The sequence below is a fragment of the Pholis gunnellus genome (assembly GCF_910591455.1).
Source record: "Pholis gunnellus genome assembly, chromosome: 18".
In the NCBI taxonomy this organism is placed as follows: Eukaryota; Metazoa; Chordata; class Actinopteri; order Perciformes; family Pholidae; genus Pholis; species Pholis gunnellus.
In genome coordinates, this window is record NC_136545.1 from 19,981,146 (window position 1) to 20,005,887 (window position 24,742).

The 24,742-nt window shown below is 42.0% G+C and overlaps 1 protein-coding gene across 1 annotated transcript in view; it reads left to right on the forward strand.

Moving 5' to 3' along the window:
• Positions 1-572: 572 nt before the first annotated feature.
• ttc28 (tetratricopeptide repeat domain 28) overlaps positions 573-24,742 on the forward strand; it is a 95,921-nt gene continuing 71,751 nt past the window's right edge. Inside the window, exons 1-2 of the mRNA XM_079179363.1 lie at positions 573-677; positions 6,763-7,131. Coding sequence (XP_079035489.1) covers positions 576-677; positions 6,763-7,131 — 471 coding nt within the window. The 5' untranslated portion in view covers positions 573-575. The remainder of the gene's footprint in view (positions 678-6,762; positions 7,132-24,742) is intronic.

A 24,742-nucleotide genomic window follows, 5' to 3' on the forward strand; every position in this document is an offset into this window, starting at 1 on the left:
GGTTGAATCTTTGTACTATTGTTTAGTTAGTTAATTTAATGTGATTCTATTTCATTATACAGTATATATTGTGCATTTTTATATATAATATTTGTACTCTGTTATTCTTATTGTATATATTGTGCATTCGATATTTGCATTTTTATATTTAATATTTTTCAATTATTCATTAATTTCATAATTGCTACTGTAGCGAAACATTTCCCTTTGCGGTATTAATAAAGTATCTGTCTGTCTGTAACAGTGAGTAACCCGCTGCAATGAATATCTGTCAGGTAACTCAACTCCTCTCTGATGTCATGAGGAGTAATTGAAACCTTGCTGAAGGCTGAAGGCCGTGGAGCCGACCGGATCCCCGCCTCCCTCACCGGACAAACACTCCGCTATGGGGAGGAGAAGCTCGGCTGTGGGAACATGGCGCACATACTCTGGATTAACTTCCTCCAGGAAAAAGTTTGCAGGATCTCTGCGTAGCGCACAAGTCTCCCCGTCGTATCGATAACGTCAAAAGCGGATCAACTAGAGCACTGTGGTGGAGGCGGTGGAGGCTCGTATTGTGTGTTTTTATTTTTTGGATGGTGTGTTTTTTCCTGTCCTGTCCTCACTGGGATGAAAGTTCGTCGCTGCCGGATTTAGCCGAGAGCAGGATGGAAAAGAACAGAACGAGGAAAGAAAAGGTAAAAGAGAGGAAAAGCAGCGCTACGTGTTGTGTTCGGTGGTTTCACGAACCCGCCGTTTTGTCTGGTTCTGGTTCTGGTTCTGGTTCTGGTTCTGGTCTGGTGTGGGTGGCACTGCGATCCTGCAGGAGGCTGAGAGAAGAAAGAAAAAGTTGGTTCTCATGATGAACTGGCATCCTGCAGGATTTATTTTGAAACCACTGGCTGGAGTTTGCACACATTAAACCCGGTTCTCTCCCCCTTAAGCATGTCATATATCTTATTGTTTTCTCTATTCATTGATTATGTATTTACATAAGAAGAAGAAATAGTGATAAATGCCTTAATGTCAGTGGTGGAAGAGGTTACTCTGATGTTTTTCTCAGGTGAAAGTGCAGAACTACTCTGCTACAAGTACAAGTATACAAGATTCCTCTGAATTAGGGGTAGTATTAACAGCATGATATACTTAAAGTATTAAAAGTACTTGTCAAATGGTACTTTATTATTTACATTATATCATTGGGAAAGCTGGAGTAAACTATGTCTGTGCTGTGTGATTAGTAGTGTAAAGTAGCACACAAAGTTAAAGTACCTCAAGATTGCATTTAAATAAATGTACTTTCCACCAGCTTAATGAATACTCTGTTAACTGTTATATATGAGACAGAAAAGCATCACGTTTGAGAGGCTGGAACCAGGAAATGGAGCCTATAAAGGACTGAAACCATCAGTCGATTATCAAAATATGAAATGAACTTCCTGCTTATCGACTAATCGATGAATCAACCAGTCTCATCGGCTCTAATCGAACATCGTTCAGCCGATTGTAACATGTAATGATGAACACGTGGTAGCTTTAGTCTCATGAAGTTGTGGAAGAAGTACAGGTACATTTTATTAAAGTAAAAGTAGCAACAATACAGTGTAGAAATACTGCTATCAATAAAAGTCCTGTATTCTAAAAAGTACAACAGTATTAGCATCAAAATATGCTAAAAGTACCAAAAGTAAAAGTACGTATCATCCAGAATAACATGTATTATATTATTGCAGCATTCGTGTGTTCATCACTTATTAATATCACAGCTGGTAAAGGAGGAGCTAAATATGATTACAACTAATAACATTGTGTTGCCTTCAATGTCTCCCCCCTACAATGTGACTTCTATTAACAGATCAAAGCGCTGCGTTCAGGGACACGGCTTCCTCTCCTGCAGGTATTCAGACCCCCGGTTTGTGTCGGTGTCTCTGTGTTGTTCTCCAGGAATGTTCTCCCTCTGACCCGGCAGAGACAGGAGACAGGAGACAGGGGACAGGGGACAGGGGACAGGGGACAGGAGACAGGAGACAGGGGACAGGGGACAGGGGACAGGAGACAGGAGACAGGAGACAGGGGACAGGAGACAGGAGACAGGGGACAGGAGACAGGGGACAGGAGACAGGAGACAGGGGACAGGGGACAGGGGACAGGAGACAGGAGACAGGGGACAGGAGACAGGGGACAGGAGACAGGAGACAGGAGACAGGAGACAGGGGACAGGAGACAGGAGACAGGGGACAGGGGACAGGGGATAGGAGACAGGAGACAGGGGACAGGGGACAGGAGACAGGAGACAGGGGACAGGAGACAGGGGACAGGGGAAGTGTGTGTGTGTGTGTGTTTACAAATTCCCATTCACTGAACTAAAAATACTAGAATTTGGAGTTCCTTGCACTCTACTGGATGTAGTACTTTACTCCACTACATCTCAGAGGCAAATATTGTGCTTTTTTTTACCATATTGCAGTTTATTTGATAGTGAAGTTCCTCTGCAGGTTCAGATGAATTATACAAAATATAATGAAAGAAAACTTCTTAAGGACAAATATACAAGCTGCCAAGCAGTATAATTTGAAAAATATAAATAAATAAATTAAAGTTAGGCCCGCATTTAGCAGCTGTGTTATTAAAAGAATAATAATAATAATAATGTTATGAAATGGGCTTTTCTGCAAAATACTTTCATTTTTGTTACTTTAAGTATATTTTGATGCAAAATACTTTTGTACTTTTACTCAAGACACATTTTAAATGCAGGACTTTTACTCGTAACAAAGTTTTTTCCACTGTACTTTTACTAAAGATCGGATTACTTCTTCCACCGCTGCAAACGTCAGCAATGACACAAACAACAGTGGAAATGTCCTGCTAAGTGACTTAGTGCTACAGTGCTACTGTCAAATGTGTGTGTGTGTGTGTGTGTGTGTGTGTGTGTGTGTGTGTGTGTGTGTGTGTGTGTGTGTGTGTGTGTGTGTGTGTGTGTGTGTGTGTGTGTGTGTGTGTGTGTGTGTGTGTGTGTGTGTGTGACTCATCCAGATAAAGGGGGTTACACATAGTTCACAGTTACAGTTATTTTATACAGTTCACACTTCAAATCCATGTGATGACTTTTTGAGAACTGAAGTGAAGAACTGTTTTAAACTGTTTTAAAGTTTACTGAACAGACAAACATCGTATTCTTTTTTAACTTTAAGCCTTTTTTCGTAAACAAACCTCTTTCTCTTTGAGTAAAGTTACGACCCCCGTCTATGTTTGATGGATGTTTCATATTATATTCAGTGTGTAACAGTAGAGAACAGCTGATGAACTGTAAAATAAACACAAATATTTAACGCAATAACTGCACAAAGCAGATTGTTTTACGTGAACGTGCATCAGAGATGAGTTTTCCTCTTATTTTTGGGAACAATCTTAATCGGCTTTCTTTAGAAGGAGCTGCTCAGCGCTTTAAAGCCGATATAATGAATATTGTTATGTGAACAAAGGATAAAATGACTCAAATACCGAGATTTATCACCTCATTCTGCAGCTTCCCTCAGCTCTACGGAGCTTTATTTAGAGTTTCACCTCATTTAGAAAGGTTTGTGTTTTCCTTCACTCTCGCTGCTCCTCAGTGTTGTTCAGGCAGCAGCAGCGTCCACTACCTGCTCAGCAGCAAAACAGCAGACAGACACAGTCAGCTGATGCACTAGCTTAGCATTCAGCAGCTAAAGAGACAGATATTTCCCTCAGGAGGAGGTGGAGACCAAACACAGAGCTAAAAGAGAGAAGTGTTGTCTGAACACGTGTTTGGACCTGCTTGGTCCTCATTGAGGGTGCAGGAGACGTGATGCTGTTTAAACAGTCTCCTGTGGAAGACTTTCATTGAGTTGTTTTTTTCACATGAAAATGGACAGAAACAGTCGTGTAAATAATGAAAAAAGAGAGCAATAGGTATGAATGTATTGGCTATTCATCGTGTTGTAAAGTCCGAAAGTAAAAATTGAAATAAAAGTGACTCATTTACCTTAAAAAGCAACCGATTCCCTCGTTGAGCGTCGTCATCATAAGAGCAGCGAGGCAGTAACACAGAGGATGACGGCTGCTGGCACAGAGAGCTCAATCGTCTGTTTAAAGAACACGACCTGCTCAGTAACATAAACTGTGTGATTGCAAAAGAGCACACTTGAACTCAGTAAGTGCTCTTCATGCGCGATATTAACTGTGTTCTAGTTCTACAGTAAGAGGCTCAGAGATTTACGTCTTAGTTCCACTCATGATATGTTGCCGTCTTTGTTTATTCCTGCAAACAACACCGAGGTAACATCTTAAAAACAGCTCTGCTTTGCATCACATGTGTCATATTTGAGCAAGTGTTTCATAACAATGTGACACATTGATGAAACGTGATGGCCGCTGTCAGAGGACTGTGACTTGTGGGAGTTTGCTCAGTGAGTTTGTCATTAGTGCGTCACAGCACGAGGACTCTGAGATCATGTGCTTCATATTATCTTCTCTGTGAATTTGGGATTTATTTGCGAGTAGGATGCGAGTATTTCTTCACACCAGAACTTTACTCCCGGAGGAAGCTTTGTAGTAGCATTTAGTTTAGCTTTGTCCTTTTATTTGAACGTGTATTTTTCAAGGAAAACATTGTTACAGTAATAAATACAAAACAACATAAAGAGACAAAGACACCTGTTTCACACTCCAAAGGCCTGAAGACAATAAGATGCATAAACTATACAACAACAATAACGTTGGAGGCAAATGCTTCTTTATGTTGGGGAATAGAATAGAACACTTAATTTCTTGTTTCTTTCCCAATACTTTTCCTGGAAACAACTTTTGTAAATCGGTTCTAATTACGCGAAAAATAGAAGTTCTGACTGATTATTCTTTCGTATAAATCCAGAAAAAAGTTTATAAATACTGACATTGACATTCTTAAATAGTTTTGTTGGTTCAACCGGCCAAAACACAAAGATAAGAACTGATCAACTGATCAACTGATTATCAACATCAGCGACTCATTTTCTGCTAATCACCTAAACTCTACTGCATTTAAATGATATACATGAAACCTGTAGAAACGTCACTTAATATTATATAATTAATAACTAACTTTATGAATGAAATTAGGAAAAATCTAAATGTTTCAATGATTAAACGTATTTGAAAGAGTCTCTCTGGTGTTTGGGGGAACTGGGGGATTTTGACTTTGACCTCAGCACTTCCAAAATCCCGGACTCTTAATTGAAGTATCAGGATTTCATCAGTTCACTGTTACAAAGCTCAGAGGAACGTACAGTTCAGACTTAAATCTCGCTTTCAACAGTCTGCGTGGTTGATTGTCTCTAAATGAATCTCATCGCCATCTGTCAGAGGCACACTTAATGAAACGAGCCAAGAACCAAACAGTGAGTATAAAGTTCAAGAAATTCATCTTTATATTCACAGGATGAAGACGTTTTTGAGCCAAACTATAGATGCTCGACGATCTTTTCAGAAACCAGAAAGTCGTTTGTTTCTCTAAACTTAAATAAATAGTTTCCTGTGAAAAGGGACGTTTATTTTGAAGAGACTGTATGCATGTAAAGAGCAGAAATAGACACGTGTAGCTGGACTTTCATAGGAAAAAACACACAAAAATGACATTTTGTAAGAGGACAAGCTGCTATATTTGGGTGTGAAGCAGTGACACGTACTTGTTTTTCTCGTGCACTAGTTTCCTAAAATAAGTTTCTTCTCAGTAAACTTTCTTTGCGATCTGTTCAGTGTTTGCTTGAAGTGGTCTAAACCTGCACAGAGTAGATGCCTGGTGGCGTCTTCTGCATTAGTTCTCATGTCACACTCCTGAGACTGTGCGAACATCCTGAAGTTTTCTTGCAGTTTTATGTAAAGTGAGTCATGTTGAGTGCCTGTCCTCGCCTCCTGCTCAAAGCCGTTGGGGTGATGCATTTGCAAGTTTTAGGAATCCCTCCAGTCTGCATATTTTAAGTGTGTGTGTCTGTGTGTCTGTGTGTGTGTGTGTGTGTGTGTGTGTGAGGGGAATAGAGAGAGAAAATGAAGGCCTTAGCGTAAGCTCTGGTGAAAGGACAAATTTGGAAACACCAGATCAGGGAGGGAGGCAGCGTCTCGATGTGAAAGCTGCAGAGGAGGAAACCTCAGTGATCACATTTTGACACAAAGTTTGAATGAGAAGAACAGAAGCCTCTTCTGAGTCTCGGTCTGACTTTCTCCGTCTCTCAGAGGAATTCACTGCGTTAGGAAAAGTGCACGCAGCAGTTTGCTGTCCCATTTGCTGGCAAAATACAGCATCGTATCATGCAAATCAGGCTGCTGAAGTTTCAGTGTCATCCTGTTTCTTTATTTTTTTATAATTTATGTAACTGCAGCCAAAAGCACATTCACTGGCACAACACTATGAGCAAAAGGCCCTTTCTCTTTGGCTCAGTCTTTATATTGCTACATAATCATTTTAACCTGAATGATACGGGATCTTTATGTAATTGTTTCAAAACACATCTTCGGCATTTTTGTACTTAAATTACTTTCAATTAAACTAATATATATATATATAATATATATATACCTTTGTAATCACTACATGCCAAAGACTCGTCTGTTTTTCAACCATTTGTTGTCTTCATGAGCAACTAGAACCAGTTTGAAGTTTTGCAGTTGACCATGATGAGAGTTGTTTCTGTTGATGGACTGATGGGATCATTATCTTCGCTCTAATGAAGAAATTAACCAACGTCTTCTCTCCTTGTCCTCCCCACCTCCTCTTCTGCTCCTCAGTTCTCTCTGTTTGGTTCTCGCTCCGCCAGCAGAACCACCAACCCTCCTCCCTCTTCCTCCTCCTCCTCCTCCTCCCCCCTGATCCCTTCGGCCCCGTCGGTGAAAAGGGTCGACCGCCCGGCCGCCCCCCCCAGCCCGTCGGGCCTCAGCAAAGCGGAGTTCCTTGAGCGCGTGCGCCGCAGTAACCAGGCCTGCCAGCAGGGGGAGTACGCTCTGGCTGTGCGTCTCTACAGCGAGGCCCTCACCGCCGACCCCCAAAACTGTATCCTGTACAGCAACCGCTCCGCCGCCTATCTCCGACTGGGTCAGTACAGCACCGCTCTGGACGACGCTATCAAAGCACGCCTCATCAACCCCAAATGGCCCAAGGTAAGAGCCGCGAAACAATAAACCTCCGTCCTCACAGGAAACAACTTAGTTAGGTTTAAGCAACAAAACTTCTCGGTTAGGTTTCGGAAAATATCCTTGGTTGGGTTGAAATATATGTGGCGTTAGTTAAGTACGGAAGTCACGTGACGAATAAATCATTGCTGGCTAATCGTTTCACACACAAGAGTGAAGCCAAAGCTTCATGTGTTAAAGCTGCATTCTCTCTAGTGTCCACCAGGGGGCTCCTCTGGTTGTATAGAAGTCTATGAGAAAATGACTCTACTTCTCTCTTGATTTATTACCTCAGTAAACATTGTAAACATGAGTTTATGGTCTCAATCTCTAGTTTCAAGTCTTCTTCAATACAGCGTGATTTTGCTGCATGCTTTTTATTCCTGTGTTTGTCCATGTCCTGACAATCTTTAATTGGCTGCTCGGAAAAATAGCAAGTCCTTATTTCCCGTCTTTCCCTCCTGGATCCTGTCTGACAGCTTGTTTTGTGTAGTTTGGATTGTCGCCGGTCAACGGCGGGCTGAACACGATCCATCTTTTCAGACAACACGTTGTGCTTTTAATGTTGAGCTTGTGCTGAAAAGTCTTTCTTTGTTTTGTTTGACAAGTGCATTTGAAATAGGTACAGCATACACACACACACACATAACTCAGCATAATGTGTAAACATGCTGGCGCTAAGAGATCCAGTGTGATGACAGAGAGCTGAACAAGGAGACAAGACAAGATGTGATGTTTGCTGACGCATCGGTGCTTCCAGTAGCTGCACATCATTAGAGGAAGACAAATAATGAAGACGTAGGGTCGGACAATATGAAGATATACACACTATCTGATGTTTAGCTGTTATAGAGCCGTACTGACACTGTGGCAAAAAAAAAGTCTTCTTCCCTTCCATTCCTGGGATGAAATAAATACGAGGTGGTTGTTCATCAGCAGGTGCACAGAAGAGAACGTTTATTTGGTCCATGAGTCAGAATCATTGGTCCAGTAATAGCTGTGCTTCCAAATTGTCGCTCAGAACTGATATCTGGTCGGTAGCTTCCTATTATTTATGGTTTATTACGATCAAGAAACATTGCGTGTGCATCGTACAGTTAATCAAGTACTGTACCTAAGTACAATGTTGAGGTACTTGTACTTGAGTATTTCCGTCTGGTGGTATCAGAGTTTTAAACTGCAACTCATGTTGCCACACTTTCACGAGCGTGTCGGAGAACTTGACTGCAGGACTTTTACTTTAGTATTTCTACGCTGTGGTGTTGATATTTTTACATAAATGTGCTAAACAGGAAATTCAGAGCACATCTCTTTAGCCTCCACTGGGCTCTCAACATGGCGACGGCTGAGCAGACAGCTGGCAGCTAGCAGCTAGCAGACAGCTAGCAGACAGCTGGCAGCTAGCAGGCAGCTAGCAGGCAGCTAGCAGGCAGCTAGCAGACAGCTAGCAGACAGTTAGCAGCTAGCAGGCAGCTAGCAGGCAGCTAGCGGAGAAGCTCTGCTCTCTACTCAGATACACGTTACTACACTTTACAAAGTATAGTTGTTTGCTGCTATATTAATTCTCTGAATATCTAATTTAGCATTGACCTTTTACGTAAAAGATCTGAGGGCTTCTTTTTCCGCTGGTGCCTTGATTTTTGACGATTTACATACACGGTGAGATTGCCTGTGAAGTTGCGACATAAAATGAACTTATACGTTTCATTTCCAGTGACGTGTGAGAGAGAATTATTTTACATTTCCAGCAGATTTACCAGAAAAACATCAAGTACTTCTTTACACTTGAAGTGGCTCTTTACATCTACCACCAAGTGAAGGATGGTGAGGGGGGGGAGGCTACCTCCGTCTGGACGTCTGGGGCCGGGCCAGCTTCGACTTCCTTTCTCTGTGCGAGAGAATGGACGGAAGTGGTGTTTTGTGTGTGTGTGTGTGTGTGTGTGTGTGTGTGAGAGAGCGAGAAAGAGAGCTTTGCTCGGCTGTTATTTTGTTTTTCAAACCCTGGCGAGGCCTTGGCCTGAGTTTAGCATTTAAAGACAATAACAGAAGCAGCATTCCTGTGTGTGTGTGTGTGTGTGTGTGTGTGTGTGTGTGTGTGTGTGTGTGTGTGTGTGTGTGTGTGTGTGGCTTGCATAGTAGCGGTGTCATTGCCGCCGCTTTTGCTGTGGGTCAAATGCAAGGTCGAAACTAATGAAGTAGCAATGAGAGCGAGTCCTTCAGAGAGCGACGTTTGCTTCTGCTTCACTTCTCTCTTTCTGCTCTTCGCCTCGCTCGGCTTTCTCTTTTCTTTTATTCTCTTCTGTTTGCCTCCCACAGTCTGTTGGCACAACACACACTCTATCTCTCTCACACACACACACACACACACACACACAACGCGGTCATGGGAACTGGAGGGTGTAACTGGTCAAAAGTCGCGTATGTTTGTGTGCTTATCTGGAGAACAACGCGGTGCAGAATTACCGTCTTTGCATCTTAATGTTGTTTTCTTGTCGTTTTGTGCAGCTTTCTCTCTTTTTTTTTCTCCTTTTCATTTATTTGTCGGTGCATTCAGTGTCGAAGCTTTGAGAAAAAGCCTTTTTGTTTCTTTGTGATTCAAATGAAACTCGCGTTGCAGAAGTGAAACTGCTGCAGGAGCGGAAAGCCTTTCTTTAGTCGCGGCTGAGTGTTTTTCTCCCACAGACCCGACTGTTTTTGTGTTTGAATGCTTTGCTGTCATCCGCACACTCGCTCTGTGTGGTTTTTGTGAAAGCATTAGAGCCCCCCCCCCCCCCCACATACAGGTGCATTTATTGAGGTCCTTAAGCCCAAAGCAGTCTGGGAAACGTCTGCCTCTCCACATTGGCTTTTCTGGTCTCACAAATAAAGACGTCTGTTTGTCCCAGAGAGGAGGAAGGAGGCAGTGCAGCACATGTGTGGCTGCACCACTGATCTGTTTTAGGATAAGCAAGCTTGAAGTGTTCCTGACGTTACACCCCCCAGCCAGTAAATCAGGGTGGGGGCCATTTTTCTGAGCTCTTTGAGGACTCAATCCTGCAATAACTTGATTTCTTTGGGCCAAACAAATAACATTAATATTCCAAAAGACAGATTATGTCAAAACCAGACCTGAACTCTCTGTCTGGCTCAACATCTTTCAGAAGTAAGTGAGAAAATATATATTTTTGAACTGATCCTTTCCATCGTGAGGGTGTGAGTTTCGGGTTAACATCCCAAACATTCTGCTCTGGCAGCGAGCGGAGCTGGAATCCGGTGCCGATCATCGGTGGACGGGCTTCTCTGCTCTGAAGTGGAGGCCAACCAGATGGCAGCCAGCTACGCCTGTTTACGCAGAAGGCCGCGGAGTCGGCTCAGGCTTCCCCTGTCATTAGGAAACTACTCTCCGACCGCACGCTGCAAAGATATTACCGACATACGTGCAGAGAGAGAGAGTTTCTCTCAGAGGGACTCTGGACCTAAAACGGTCCGCTGAGGAAGGTTCCCCACATGACAGAGTTCAGCAGCGTATAGTAACCTGAGAGAAGAGCGTCTCATGTTTGGGTTCCTCCTCCGGTCACGTGACTCGACCCCGGGCCGCGTTGACGCGACGGTGATGTCGTGTTCGTGCTGCGTCTGAGACGGTGTCACGCAGAACTCGCCGTGGGGTCGGCGGCGTAATCCAGGACTCGCTGCGGAGCATGTGAGGAGAGCCAATGAGTCTCCAGCAGGGAGGCCTTTCACTTCACTGACTGTGTGAAGTCAACACGACACGTTTTACATCCAGAGAGGCTGAAATAACGAACTTTAAACTCACTGAACTAAAACAATGAGTCCATTAACTCACAGAAAATTAGCAACTTTTAACTGTTTGACTGAAGTAGAGATGGTGAAAATGTAAATAACTTAATATATACAGCATTTGAGATGTCTTCTAGTATATTCTTAAAACCTGCGTCTGCGTATATATATATACATATATATTTATATATATGTATATATATATATATATACATATATATGTATATATATATGTATATATATATACATATATATGTATATATATATACATATATATGTATATATATATATATATATATAAACTTGATATATGTATAATTGTTGGCTGGCCTGCAGACAAATTGCAGCTGACCTGTTGTGCACTAACTACAAAACTCTCTACGTTACGCAGCAATTAGTTGGAATTAAAGGTTTAACTTTGGTTTTAAGAAGTGTGTGTGTGTGTGTGTGTGGGGGGGGCAGGGCAGTCACAAGGTCCTCAACAAAAAAACTCAAAAGAAAGAAAACCTTAAATATGTGATGGCTGTGTTTATATGTTGATATATATTATTAATTATATATACACTTCATTATTAATACACTAGCATGACTTAGACATATTTCTTTACCTGATACTTTATGATAGATGGATATTGTATTTGACTTTACTGGGTCTTATTTTAGGAGAAAACATAATCTGCAGCTCTCACTGAGCGTGATGCTTCCTCCTCTCTTTATGGACGTCACAAAGATTCTGTTTTGAGTTGGTCAATATCACTGAAACCCTAAACTGTGGGGTTCAAATGAATGATTTTGTTATGTCCCAAGTGGAAATTGCACCCTTGGCTGTAGATGAGTCAATTAATTAATGCAAAGTGGACTGTAATGGAAATAGTTGCCACGACGGCACCGACTCTTCTTTCACTCACTACCTGAATCCACACCACACGAGTGGATTGCAGCCTATAATTAGCTCCAAATTACATACTTTCTTTTTCTTTTTTTCTTCCAGGAAACTTCAAAATAAAGCGTTCATTACCAAACCTGCAATATTGAGTCATGTAGAAAATCAAAGGATGTGATGAAACGTTGGTTTCCCGCCACTAGAGGGCAGCACTGACGTGCCGTGAAACCTCAGGGAGCTCAAACACAACTTTCCCTTTGTTACGTGCAGGCCTCTCATGACCCGCATCACATGAGGCTTATGCAGCTCACAAACATGCACGATGCAGGTAATCCCCCTTAAACTGCTGCACAGTGCGTCACAGATAGTGGTTTTGCTTTAATAGCTGCTCTGTCGGCCGGTTGCAGGTGTGAATGAGCATTATCGTCCTTTAAGTGGTTTAAATGATCTTTTCTCTTCGTTTCTTCTTCTCTTCCTTTTTTTCCTACCTTCCTTATCACAGCAGCAGATGAAGCTCCTTCCCACAGCTTCCCATCTGTGATAACATGTTTGCTATAAAAAAGTGCACATCAGCAGCAAAATATCCGTCTCTCTCACACCCAGACGCTCGCCTGCAGAGCGTAATGAGTTTTGATTTTCGCCCAGAAGTGGAGCGGGCCTAATTGTCTGGTGTTAATCGTGAGAGATATGCTCCTTCGTCTTTCTTCTGCTTGGCAGTGTTGGTTCACACACACGGCTGTAAGACATCAGCCAGACTCGGGCCAGACTCTGCTGTCTCAGCAACCATCCTGAGCTATGGAGTCTTTATATATATATATATATATATATATATATATATATATTTCACCCCATCTTTATCCTCCTCCCTCTGTGTTCGTCTCTCTCGCTCTCTGCCGGGTGCCTCGGCAGAGAACTGCAGAGGAAGGAGAAAGATAACAGCGGAGGCAGATAATGAGAGAGTGACTCGGTTTGGACTTGAACGTGGCGCGGTGTGACTGTTATCAGAGTGTGAACGAGTGAAAATGAATGTCACAGGATGAGGATTTAGGTCTCGGCTCATACGTTCAGTCTCCACCCCGTATTAGCAGCAACTGACCGGAGCGTCAGCAGCAGCTGATGGTTGAATTTGTTTGGGTCTTATTCTGGTGGTTTTGGTTATTCTGAACTAAGGTCTGAAGAAGCCAGAACTCAGAACTTATTTGGAAGATACACAATGCACAGAGAACATTTTATATTCAAACTTTAAGCTGCAAACATCCATCACAATTTCGGGTTCCTGATACAACTTGACCTGCCTGCAGAGAGAGCATATTTCCAATATTTCGGGTGCACTCTCTTTTTGCTTTCAGCTGCAAATAAAGTGTTGGTCTGTCTGCACTAGAGTCTGTTGCCAAGCTGGCAGCTCTGTGAGGCCATGCTTAGAAACAGCAGTGCTTTGAGCTAAGTGCTAACAACATCAGCATGCTTGCATGCTCACAATAGCAATGTTAAAAGCACCCCGTGGTTCCATTCAAAGTTTCCTTTTACAGTCAGTGTTACTCACCAAAACACATTGAGTGTATCCTCGAGGCCTAACAAACGTATTGAATGCATTTCCTTACACATAAAACATTGGCTGAAGTTTTTTTTTTACTTCATATCTTAAACATTTTTGCAGTGTTGTTCTCCCTCTCTGCCTTTTATTGATGTGGTTTGTTGGTGTTGTACCGTTGGCTGTCGATCAGTGAAAAACTATGAAACCATTGCCAGGAATCACATCACCTGCATGCTGGTAAAACAAAAAAAGTGGTCAAAAACTCCACAGGGTACCATTGACGTACGAATGTTTCACAGCTTTACCATAGTCACCATCTTTGTTTGCGTGTTAGCATGCTAACAGTGGCTAATTGGCACTAAACAAAAAGTACAGCTGAGGCTGATGGGGATGTCGTTTTGAAGGAATTTGGTCACAAACGAGAGTTTTAGACACATTAACATTTGGACTTCATGATGGCGCTACTACAGATGGAAGGTCAGTGGACTACTGTGATGATTCATCCCCTGGGGGACAGGAACACATTCGTAGAAATCCGTTGAATAATTGTTGACAAATTTCCCCTCTGAAATACTTCTACTCAACTCCGAACTCAAGCTCATGGTGCAGCGAGAGACAAAGTCAAGGGATCACCGAAGTCAGTAGGAGTCATCCTCTGGGGATCATGAGTGTGTGTACAAAATTCCAATGCAATCCATCTTGTAGATATAGAGATGTTTGGCTGAATAAATAAAAAAAGAATTGACCTGCTGGAGGTTAATTAAGTGTATATCAAAGATTCATCCTCTGGGGAACATGAATGTCTCTAATAAATTTCATGGCAATCCATTCAATAATTGTTGACACATTTTGCTATGAAACACCTCACCTTAGTCTGAACTCAACCTCATGGTGGAGCAAAAGGAGAGTGATCCTCTGGGGACCAGCATTTGTTGAGATAATGCCATCCCTAGAAACATAAAGCCCAAGTTGTGATAAAACAGAATCATCCTTTTTGTTTTCATCGTGACCCCTCGTCCCCCTCGTGACTGTTTCGTCCTTGTCGTGGGATCTTGGGATTTCCTGGTTCCCTCTCAGGATTTGGGAACAGAGCAAGTCTCAGAGTAATGGAGCTGCAAAGCAAAACAGAAAGAAGAGAAGCGAGATAAGCAGAATGAAACACTAATAACGGGGCGTGGGTGTGTGTGTGTGTTGCTATTTGCAGACGGGAGGTTGAGGTTAATGAACGATCACATATTTGGGACTCTGATGTCTGTGGAGGCGGATGGAGGGGGGGGTTGAGCTTCAAAGAGAGCACTTTCTTTGAATGTGATAGGGGAAGTGTGTGTAACACAAGCAGGGTTCATATCCGAGCGTACGGCCTCCATTTCTTTTCTCTTTTTATTTACAAAGTGCACTTAAAATGATTGAACAGCCTCATAAATCAGAGGCAATATATTATGTTAGTCATCAACTGGACTCTTCATCTCATCATGACGCTGTAAAAAATATCAAGATTATAGGGTTGTACAATTATGGTGATCATTCAGACTGATCAAGAGGTAATTATGAATAACAGTGATTATTAAGAAGGGTGCAGTTGTGTATTAGAGCAAGTTTTAGGTATTAGCATCAGGGTAGATCGTTATGTAAGGAGCAACAAGACTAAGAGCCATCGAGCAGCTCTGTGAGGCTGTACGAAGGCACAGAGGTCCACAGAGCTAAATGCTAAAGTTAGCATGCAAACATGCTCACAATGGCAAACGGTAACCTACGGCTGCTAGGCAGGTTGTTTCACGTTCACCATATTAGGTTAGCATGTAGCATGCTAACATGTAGCATGCTAACCTATTAGCACTAAAAGCAAAGTACAGCTGAGGCTGATGGGAACGTCCTTAGTGCTTCAGGTATTTGAACATGAGCGAAAGCATTTTGACCAGATGAAGGCGCTAGATATACAGTGATAACAATTCATCCGAAGGGGCACATGAACCAAATTTCATGCTACGTTAGCTTCACGGCTTTTTGGATGGCAGTGGTGGTCGGTCGGTCCACCACTTTGATCCGGACTGAAATATCTCAACAACTAACAAATGGATTGTCATGAAATTTGGTTCAGACGTTCATGGTTCCAAGATGATGAATCCTAACCGTGAGGGTGACAATTCTGGATTTGAGTTAAATATCTAAATTTGAGCATGTTAGCTTAGCATTTAGCTCAAAGTATGTCTTCCCATGGCTGTAGATGAGTCAATGGAGCTCAATGGCACAGAGGGGTCTTTTTATGTGATTTGTCCACAATTATAAAAATATACAGCCTCATCCGTTAAGGTGATTCCTTTTTCTCAATGAGGAAATGAGTCATCATGTTCATGTTGTGTCAGAGCTAAAAACGGAGAAACTTTAAGATACAATTAAGTTTATTCTAGCTTTTCTAGGTCAAGTTATAATTGCCCCGTGTTTTCCTCTTCATCCACCATCATGCCTCAACTTAAACCTTCCCTATCAGCGCGGATGCCCCTTCATGTCGCCCTGCACTAAACTGACTTGTTCCAGTGGTCTGTGTGTGTGTGTGTGTGTGTGTGTGTGTGTGTGTGTGTGTGTGTGTGTGTGTGAGAGAGTGCCCTGTCACCATGGCAACAATGGTTCAAATTATGGATTATCTTTGTTCTTTTGTGAAATGGTTCTCAGGGTTTCAGAGCTCAGATGACTTGTGTGTGTGTGTGTGTGTGCGTGTGTGTGCGTGTGTGTGTGTGCGTGTGTGTGTGTGTGTGTGTGTGTGTGTCATGGTCTGAGGAGATGAAAATCACTTGAAACATGGAATTCAAAAATGTGAGTTGTGGCCTTTAGTTGCTTCCTGAGGGAGATGGATTATTGTTTTTTGTGTCCATTGTTTTGTCCGTGTTGTGTGTTCCCATTTAAAATCTTTCTGTCAATGACATCTTTAACACAACTTAAACACTAAAGGATTATTAAAACATACTTTTAGCAGGGTTTTAGCACGGGCCAAGAAAGAACCGATTACATTGTGGAACGGATCACGGGGCGGATACACAAATAATATTTCACTTATGGAAGTGGCCCTGGCTGCTGGAGGTCTGCCCTCCTAGTTTCTAACAGTCTTTAATCTTTTTCACCGATGATTAAACCGGGAGAGTTTCATGCCGATTCAAGCAGTAAGAATTTAAAGTTTTAAAATCTGTATTCGTCGCATTCACAACGATTTTACAGTGGAGCAGTTCTCAGGCTTCCTCCAGCAAACGCAGCGACAGAATGATATAATATATACAAAATATAATATTTAGGAAATATAATATATTATATAATGACTAAACTATAGAATATAGAAAATAAAATAAAAATATATATAATTCAAAATATAATATAAGAATGAATTATAGTATACATAAAAAAAATATATATATATATATATATATATATATATATATATATAAAAAAAATATTTATGAAATAAAATATATTGGATAAAGAATAAACTATAGGATATATAACATAAATTTAAATATAATCTATATGAAAAAAAAATAATTTAATTATTGAAATTCAATTAAAATGTAATGCAAAACAACCAAATATAGAAAACCTAGAAAAGGCTCCTCTCTGTGAGAGTGTATAAAAACCCCGTGCACGCCCGTGCACGCCCGTGCACGCTCTCGTTACCATGAAACCAAACACAGTGTCAGGCTCATCTGTTTGGCCGGCCTCAACCACGCTGTGCCAGGCGGCCGGCCTCAGCGGGCATATGTGCCACCAACTGTCTGTCTGAGCTGCGGAGGCTGGCATCCGCCAAGAGCATCGACGAGAACGACAAAATAAATAAAGAAGGACCGGCCTACATGTTGATTCTTCTTCTTCTTCTTCTTCATGGGAAAATGTTGAAGAATCGAGCATCAAAGGATTAATGAATGCAGCACTCAGCAGTTTCACAATCAGATAATTCTCTCTTATCTTTAAACCCCAAAAAATGAATTTACATATTCATGGTTTTGAGTGAAACTCTTCAAAAGCAGCATGTGCTTTTTTTTTTTTTTGTCGCACAGAAGACGCTGCAGGGAGAATAATCTGAATGAAATAAGTAATCAAATATGCAGCTTTTCACATGTGGAGGTCTCCTCACTGATTACACAGAATCTACCTGAAGGTTTACGTCATATTTCATCTGTAATGAATGTTTGAATTCTACTTCTCTCTTTATTTACCAATCTAGTCGTCTGTGGCATGTTTCATTTATGTTTCTCCGTGAACATGAAACGCACTGCAGTTTTATTTACATTTATAAAGAAATCAAACGGAAACATTGTGGATTAATCTGAAACTGAATGTTTGGACTGATGCTCCGTCATTTTAGGCTTTAGGACATTCTGACTGACTTTTTCCACAATTTCCTGCCATTTTATGCTATATTAGAACTATAGGACTATAATAGAAAATAACATCCAGACATCCTACAATTAATTTAACAGTTTTAATCAATCAATTTCATAATTTAAGATATTTTTCAAGCTAAAACATTCACTGACTCAAAGAAAAACTGAATATTTTGGGGTTTTTTGACTGTCGGTCGGACAAAACAAGACGTCAACTGTTGTGTTTTTCAGACATTTTATAGACAAAACAAGTGAAATTAAAATAAATAATCGGTTTGAATAATTCTTCACCTAATGTTGAAAGTGACTGAATGCTTCGCGCCCTCATTCATCTGTTAATTGCGGAATAACAACCTTCGTTCCAAAGGTGTGAATTTCTCCGACATGTTCATCAGCACCTTCTCTGCTGCTGTTACCTCCGGAGGAGGAGGAGGAGGAGGAGGAGGAGGAGGAGGAGGAGGAGGAGGAGGAGGAGGAGGAGGAGGAGGAGGAGGAGGAGGAGGAGGAGTGTTATGTCAGCTGGTTAAATGTGACCTTCACCAGAGTCCCGAGGGATCAGAGCGAGCTCGGTGCACGAGCTCCCCACCAGCACCAGCACACGGCGGGTAATATAGTGGGATATCTCCAGTGTTGAAGAGCATCCTATGCACAATTTAATACAACCTTGCCACGAGGCACGAACACTGTGAGTTAGACCAGGAAGTGCACCACGGTAACACCTCTCTTATTATGGGATTTATTTCCTCTCGGACACATAAGAGCCTCGACAGCGTTAGATTGTTACTTTAAAATGATTTTCACCCCTCACACAGCTGTGTTATTAGTGTGTGTGTGTGTGTGTGTGTGTGTGTGTGTGTGTGTGTGTGTGTGTGTGTGTGTGTGTGTGTGTGTGTGTGTGTGCTTGGTGGATCAATAGAATCTGTGTAGGATGATAACACTGATACTGTTGACTCCAGGTCGACCTGATGAGACTCCAACATTCAGAGGACAATCATCTCCTGACATTCACACACACACACACACACACACACACACACACACACACACGTATAATATACACGTTTAAAGTATTTCAGCTTCGTTCATGGTGATCTTTCTAATCCAAATAAAGAAATATGTTTTTTATTTATAATAAGATTAACAACAATAATAATAATAACAAGAAGAGGATTTAACCAATCACATGGTCCTGATGTCAGTCCTGAGACGGAGACGATAAACGCTTAAAAGTGACTAAAAACCATGAAAATGATCCTTTGTTTTAAACCATAACTTTTCATTTAAAGTGGAAACATTTTTAACTGCATATAATCCATTGAAATCCCTTCATATCTCACAGTCCATTCATTCATTCATTCATTCATCCACGAACATGGAAGTCCTGAGGAGTGTTTTAGGGAGTTTACACTGTAAACTTATAATCCGTTTAAATCCCTTCGTATCTTACAGTTCGTGCATTCATTCATTCATTATTTAGCTCTGCGCTTTGAGTGAACCCCTAAATGTACAATCCCAGACGTGAAGGTGTGAACACCTGAATATTCACTGTGACGTCATGATTTCCTGAGACCTTGAATCAATCAATCTATCACCGGAGGGGTTTTTATCGTTCTGTAAGCGTATCACTGTTCAATACCAACCCCACACACACACACACACACACACACACACACACACACACACACACACACACACACACACACACACACACCCCGATCCTTCCTGGAGGAGATCAATGTCAAAAGATCTGTTTCTAAATCAATAATTTATATTCAGACACGCTCACAGCTGGACGGATCTGATAACCAAACAGCTCTGTTTGACCTCCGAACTCATGACCTGCACTTTCACAGCCGAGGGTGTGTGTGTGCGTGTGTGTGTGTGTGTGTGTGTGTGTGCGTGTGTGCGTGTGAGAGAGAGATTACTTTTTTAATTTAAATTCAAATAGTTTTAATTTAATAATTAGTTTGCTTCCTTGTCAGTAACAGATATTATTTATTTATTTTATGATACTTCATCAAACATCTTCTAACTGAAGGTTCCTCTCTGAGTGCTGGGGACATAATATGAAGTAACACCTTTTGTGTATTCGCCCCGTTATCGACGCAGCTTCTCACTTCACCTGCACCCGACAACTCAGAAAGGTCAGCTGATTAATATTCTCATCACAGAACTCAACGGACATTATTGGACGCACACGAGGAGTTCTCCTCACTTACAGAACGAACAAACGATTCAGGTCGAATGTGGAATTATTAAATAAATGAACGTTAAATATCGACTACAAAAGCACGATCAAACTGAGCACCGAGCTCAGACCTGAAACAGTCAGTCGGTTAGTCGAGTCCCCTCGCTCAGTCATGTTTGAGTGGAAACCAGTCGAACATTCTCCGGTTTGAATGTGTTTGTCGTGAGGATTCGCTGCTTTTCTTTCTCTCGTGTGACGTGATTCATTGACTATCATGAGGTTTTGGATTGTTCATCTGAAGACGTCACTTTCCTTCTTCGCTCCCGTCGTCGTCACTACGACCACGAGAAGTCGCTGCCGAACTATAAACATGAAGATAAATGTGGGTCGTAACACGCAGAGACGGCCCACACGGCCGCTCATTTGTAAAGACGGTGAGGTCACCAAACATCAGTCATCACTTAATGATTGAACAAACATTGAACAACTTGCATGCAAATCCATAAACCTGCACTGAGCCCTTCTTGTTTTATCCCGTATAATCACTGCTGTTAACCTGACCTGAGTTCATCCATTTCTATCAGTTTTCATTCCTCCGTTGCTATTAAACGTCCCTTTACCGGACCTCACAATAAACGCAGCTTCTAGTTTCCGCTCAGACATTATTCGGTGCAGATCACAAGAGGTGGCTCTGAGGTTTGGAGAGGATGCTGTCTGTAATAAAAGAAAAGACAACAGCAGGTGAAATACCGGCTGTGGCTGCAGAGAAGAATGAGCGGATTAACCAGCAGCGTGTGTGTGTGTGTGTGTGTGTGAGCGGCCGTGTTCGTGGCCATGTATGGTAGCAAAGATGAATGGTCTCATTTGTGGCGGGCGCCTGGAGGCCACACAGACTGATGCGGCCGAGCTGCTGCAGACTTTATCTCACAGTCAGACCGTGTCCACTCTAAATGCTGATAAATCTGAGAACACCTTCTGTGTGTCCGGCGTTTCGGTTTCGCACGAGCATGTTCGGGTTCCCACAACAATAGAAACACACTTAAAGGAACAGTGTGTGACATTTAGAGGAATCTATCAGCGAACAGTAAATATAATACTAACGAGTGTTTTCTTTAGTGTATTTTCACCTGAAACTAAGAATTCGTTGTGTTTTCGTTGGCTCAGAATGAGCCGTTTCTATCTACGGAGCGGCTCCTCTTCACGGGGGCCCCCGTGTTTTTACGGTGGCCCAGAACGGACAAAACTAACCTGCTTCATCATTGCTACGGTGGACAGAGACGGAACTAAAGGCCTCGTTTGAGAATTCTTGTTTCGTGAACTATACTGAGCTATACATTCATTATCATACAGTCCCTGAAATGAGGTCAAAGCCCCCCCCCCCCCCCCCCCCCCCCCCTAACATTCTGACCAATAGAAATCCACGAGAGACTCTCGTCGTTCAGCCACACGGGTCAGCGTTGGTCTGGAAGGAGAGCTTGGTGGTGAGGAGGTTTGACGTTGAGGGATGTTTAGAGGCTGCTGGACAAGAGAGATCCCCCTTCACCACACACACACACACTCACTCACACACACACACACACACACACACACACACACACACACACAGTACATTACACGCCTGCACACTTCTCAACCTATCCTGCTCATCTTCCTTCTTCCCTTCCTGTATCATTTCCTCATTTGCCACAGAAGAAGCTTATTGATTTTTGGTTGAATGAATGTGTGTGAGCACTGTACAAGTGAAAGGTGTGTGTGTGTGTGTGTTTAGGTGTGTGTGTGTGTGATAAAGATCCCCCTGCTGCCTCTCCTGGTGATATTTCAGATGCAGTTGTTTATTTCATCGACTGCAGAACTTCATTAAAAGTGGTGTTGGTGCAGAGTTTTACCTTGAAGTGACGGGAAAAGAGAGAGTAGAAGAAGAGAGAGAGCAGAAGATGATGATGAGTAACAGGAAGTCGTCGGCTTCTTTTCATCCCAGTTAGACGGTGGGAACCTTCAGGGTCACATGTCAACATATATATATGTGTGTGTGTGTTTATCATATTTCAAAAGTGTTAAATCATATTTGTCTGTTTTGCTTCAGAGGGACTGAAAGGAATCACTGATTATCTAAATATCTAAAGATCATTCTGTCGATCAGCTGATTGATTCCTCGGCGGATCATTCGAGCTCTAACCGGAGGATTGTTGAAGGTCGTGTTCTTCCTCTTTGGGATACAGTAACAACAGCCACGACTCAACACGGTTTTACAGCATATTTATCACACAAATATAAACAGTATATTTATAAAATCATCCATTTTAACAGACACCTTCCAGCCAATCAGAAGCCAGTATTTTCCATGGTCATCATGGCATCACCGATAGAAATGATGCATGAACAAAGACGGAGGCTGCATTAAGGTTAGCAATTTAAAAAAAGATGGTCTCATTGTGGATACAACTTAAAAACACCAAAATCAACATCAAAATATGTGACAACATCGTGGTGTTTAAGATCTTTAAATTCATGTTGTGTCACCGTGACGTCAGAGGTGTCGTATTGTTGTTTTTAATAGCGCACACACGTTATTATCACCACAATAAAAGCGTTATGTTTCACTCTATAACAGCCGCAATAAACGTGTCAATAATGCTGCTGAACGGAGACCATAAACACACACGTAGTCAATCTGTGTCTCCCAGTCCAGTGCGCGCACACACACACACACACACACACACACACACACACACACACACACACACACACACACACACACACACACACACACACACACACACACACACACACACACACCACACTACCAGCCACTACATTCATCACTGCCAAGGTGTGTGTTTAGTAGCCATGTTGGCTGCGGAAAGTGCTCCATCAAATTGACTTTCCTGACATATGGTGTGTGTGTATCTGTGTGTTCATTTGCTGTGTGTTTATCAGTGTGTGTGTGTGTGTGTGTGTGTGTGTGTGTGTGTGCAGAGTGATGATGCCGGTCAGAGAGATGAGTACGCCTGATATTTGATTTGACAAAGATATGCAGCCTGCGCTCGTCGTTCAGCTCCATCTTACAAACACGTCTTTCAGCCTCTGAAGTCAAATAATAAAAAGGTCAAAGATCAAAAGTCAAGGTTGACTTTATTATCTCGTCGCAGAAATACTGTCGGGCAAAGCCGGACGTGTTGCTGCACATCACATCGTGCTGCTGGGAATCACAGAGATATACGACTTACGTACAATTTCATTAAGTTTTTGGAAACGTTAATGCGGAGCTGAAGTGTTTATTAATGACCTCCCAGCTTCAAACTGTCTGCACGTCCGCATGTTTCCTTTGTTTGCTCCTTGTAACAGGTTGTAAATATGCAGTTTACAGTTTCCATGAAAAAACAATGAGGCTGGCAGCAGCCACGAGCATCAACAAATCACACACAAATAAAAACTGCTGCTGCATTATTGATGCCGTCTGAGGGGAGAGTGTGTGTGTGTGTGTGTGTGTGTGTGTGTGTGTGTGATTTAAGATTTAACTGTGGATGTCTAACACAATGGGAGAGGACTGTGATGTACAGAACATGGCCTCACATGCAGCATTCATTTTGGCAGCTCCTTTAGTCGTCAGACGAAAAGGCTTTCTTATCAGTTTTAGTCACATTTTAGTCGTTTCTATCGTTCAGAGTTTTAGTTCAGTTTAAGTCCCCGAAAAGTCGCGAATATGCTCGTAAATTGGCGTGACGCTGCGTGTCATGAAAGCACATCGGTGCTGAGGTTCTCCTCCAAACGTCATTGAATGTTATTTTACAACGTTAGCGAAGCCGAGCACCGACCGACCGGGCTTCACTGAGAAAACAAGCATTTTAAAAGCTGTTTGCTTGTCGTCTTGCAGAGAGACCGAACAAAGCACGAGTTCAGACTATTTACAAATCTGCATCACTCTGTGGTTAATTTGGCATCTTTTTTTATCTGATTATTGCTGTTAAAACACAGCAGAAATGGTTTATTTTGGGTTCATACAGCTGAAGTTTTGACTTCCACAACATGTACAAAGCAGCAATAGTGATCGAGGGAGGAGAAGGTGACGAAAATAAAGATTATAAAGATTTTTATTCAGTTTTTATTTTTTAAACTGCATTTTAGTCTTTTTTTCATCCACGATATTGCATGTTTGATAACGTTGTTGATGAACATATTTTGTCAGTTTAATTAAAGAAATCAACACTGTGTGTGTGTGTATATATATATATATATAAGTGTAAATGCTTCAAACAAAGATGATGGTTTGATTGTGACTCCTCTCAGACACACAGCGTCACACTGAGTCGTCCCTCCCTGCAGTGTGGAAAGTCTCTGTGGTTCATTCCCTGTGTCACGATGCTGCTTTAAGGAATATTGACGACTGCAGTGTTGCTTTTTATGACCTTGTGCGTCGTGAACACGTTGTCCAGTAATGTGTGAGACGGGTCTGCATCTGTAGCTCTAAAAGCATTCATTCATTCAGTTGAGTCCTGCAGTGATGTCGTGTTATTTCTGGCTCCGAGGGGCAAATTGAATGTAGGAAGCAATTCACCTGGTTGATAAACAACAATTCTGTGTTTTATGGCGGTAAATGATAAGGGGAATGCATGCATGCGTCTCCTATACTGTCTAGATCCCTATAGTACCTGCATGGTGAGCAAGCTGTACTCTGCCGAGGTGATGAAGCTTCTTCAGCACTGTCCTTCCATGAAGTTAAAAAAGATGCAATTGCTGAAAGAATGGTCACGATTGAAGCAGTAGAGGCGGCGATCTCCTGACTTTCAAGCTCCAAAAACACTGCATCCTACACTTCCCATAATGCAACTCAATAGTGTCATTTTTCAGGC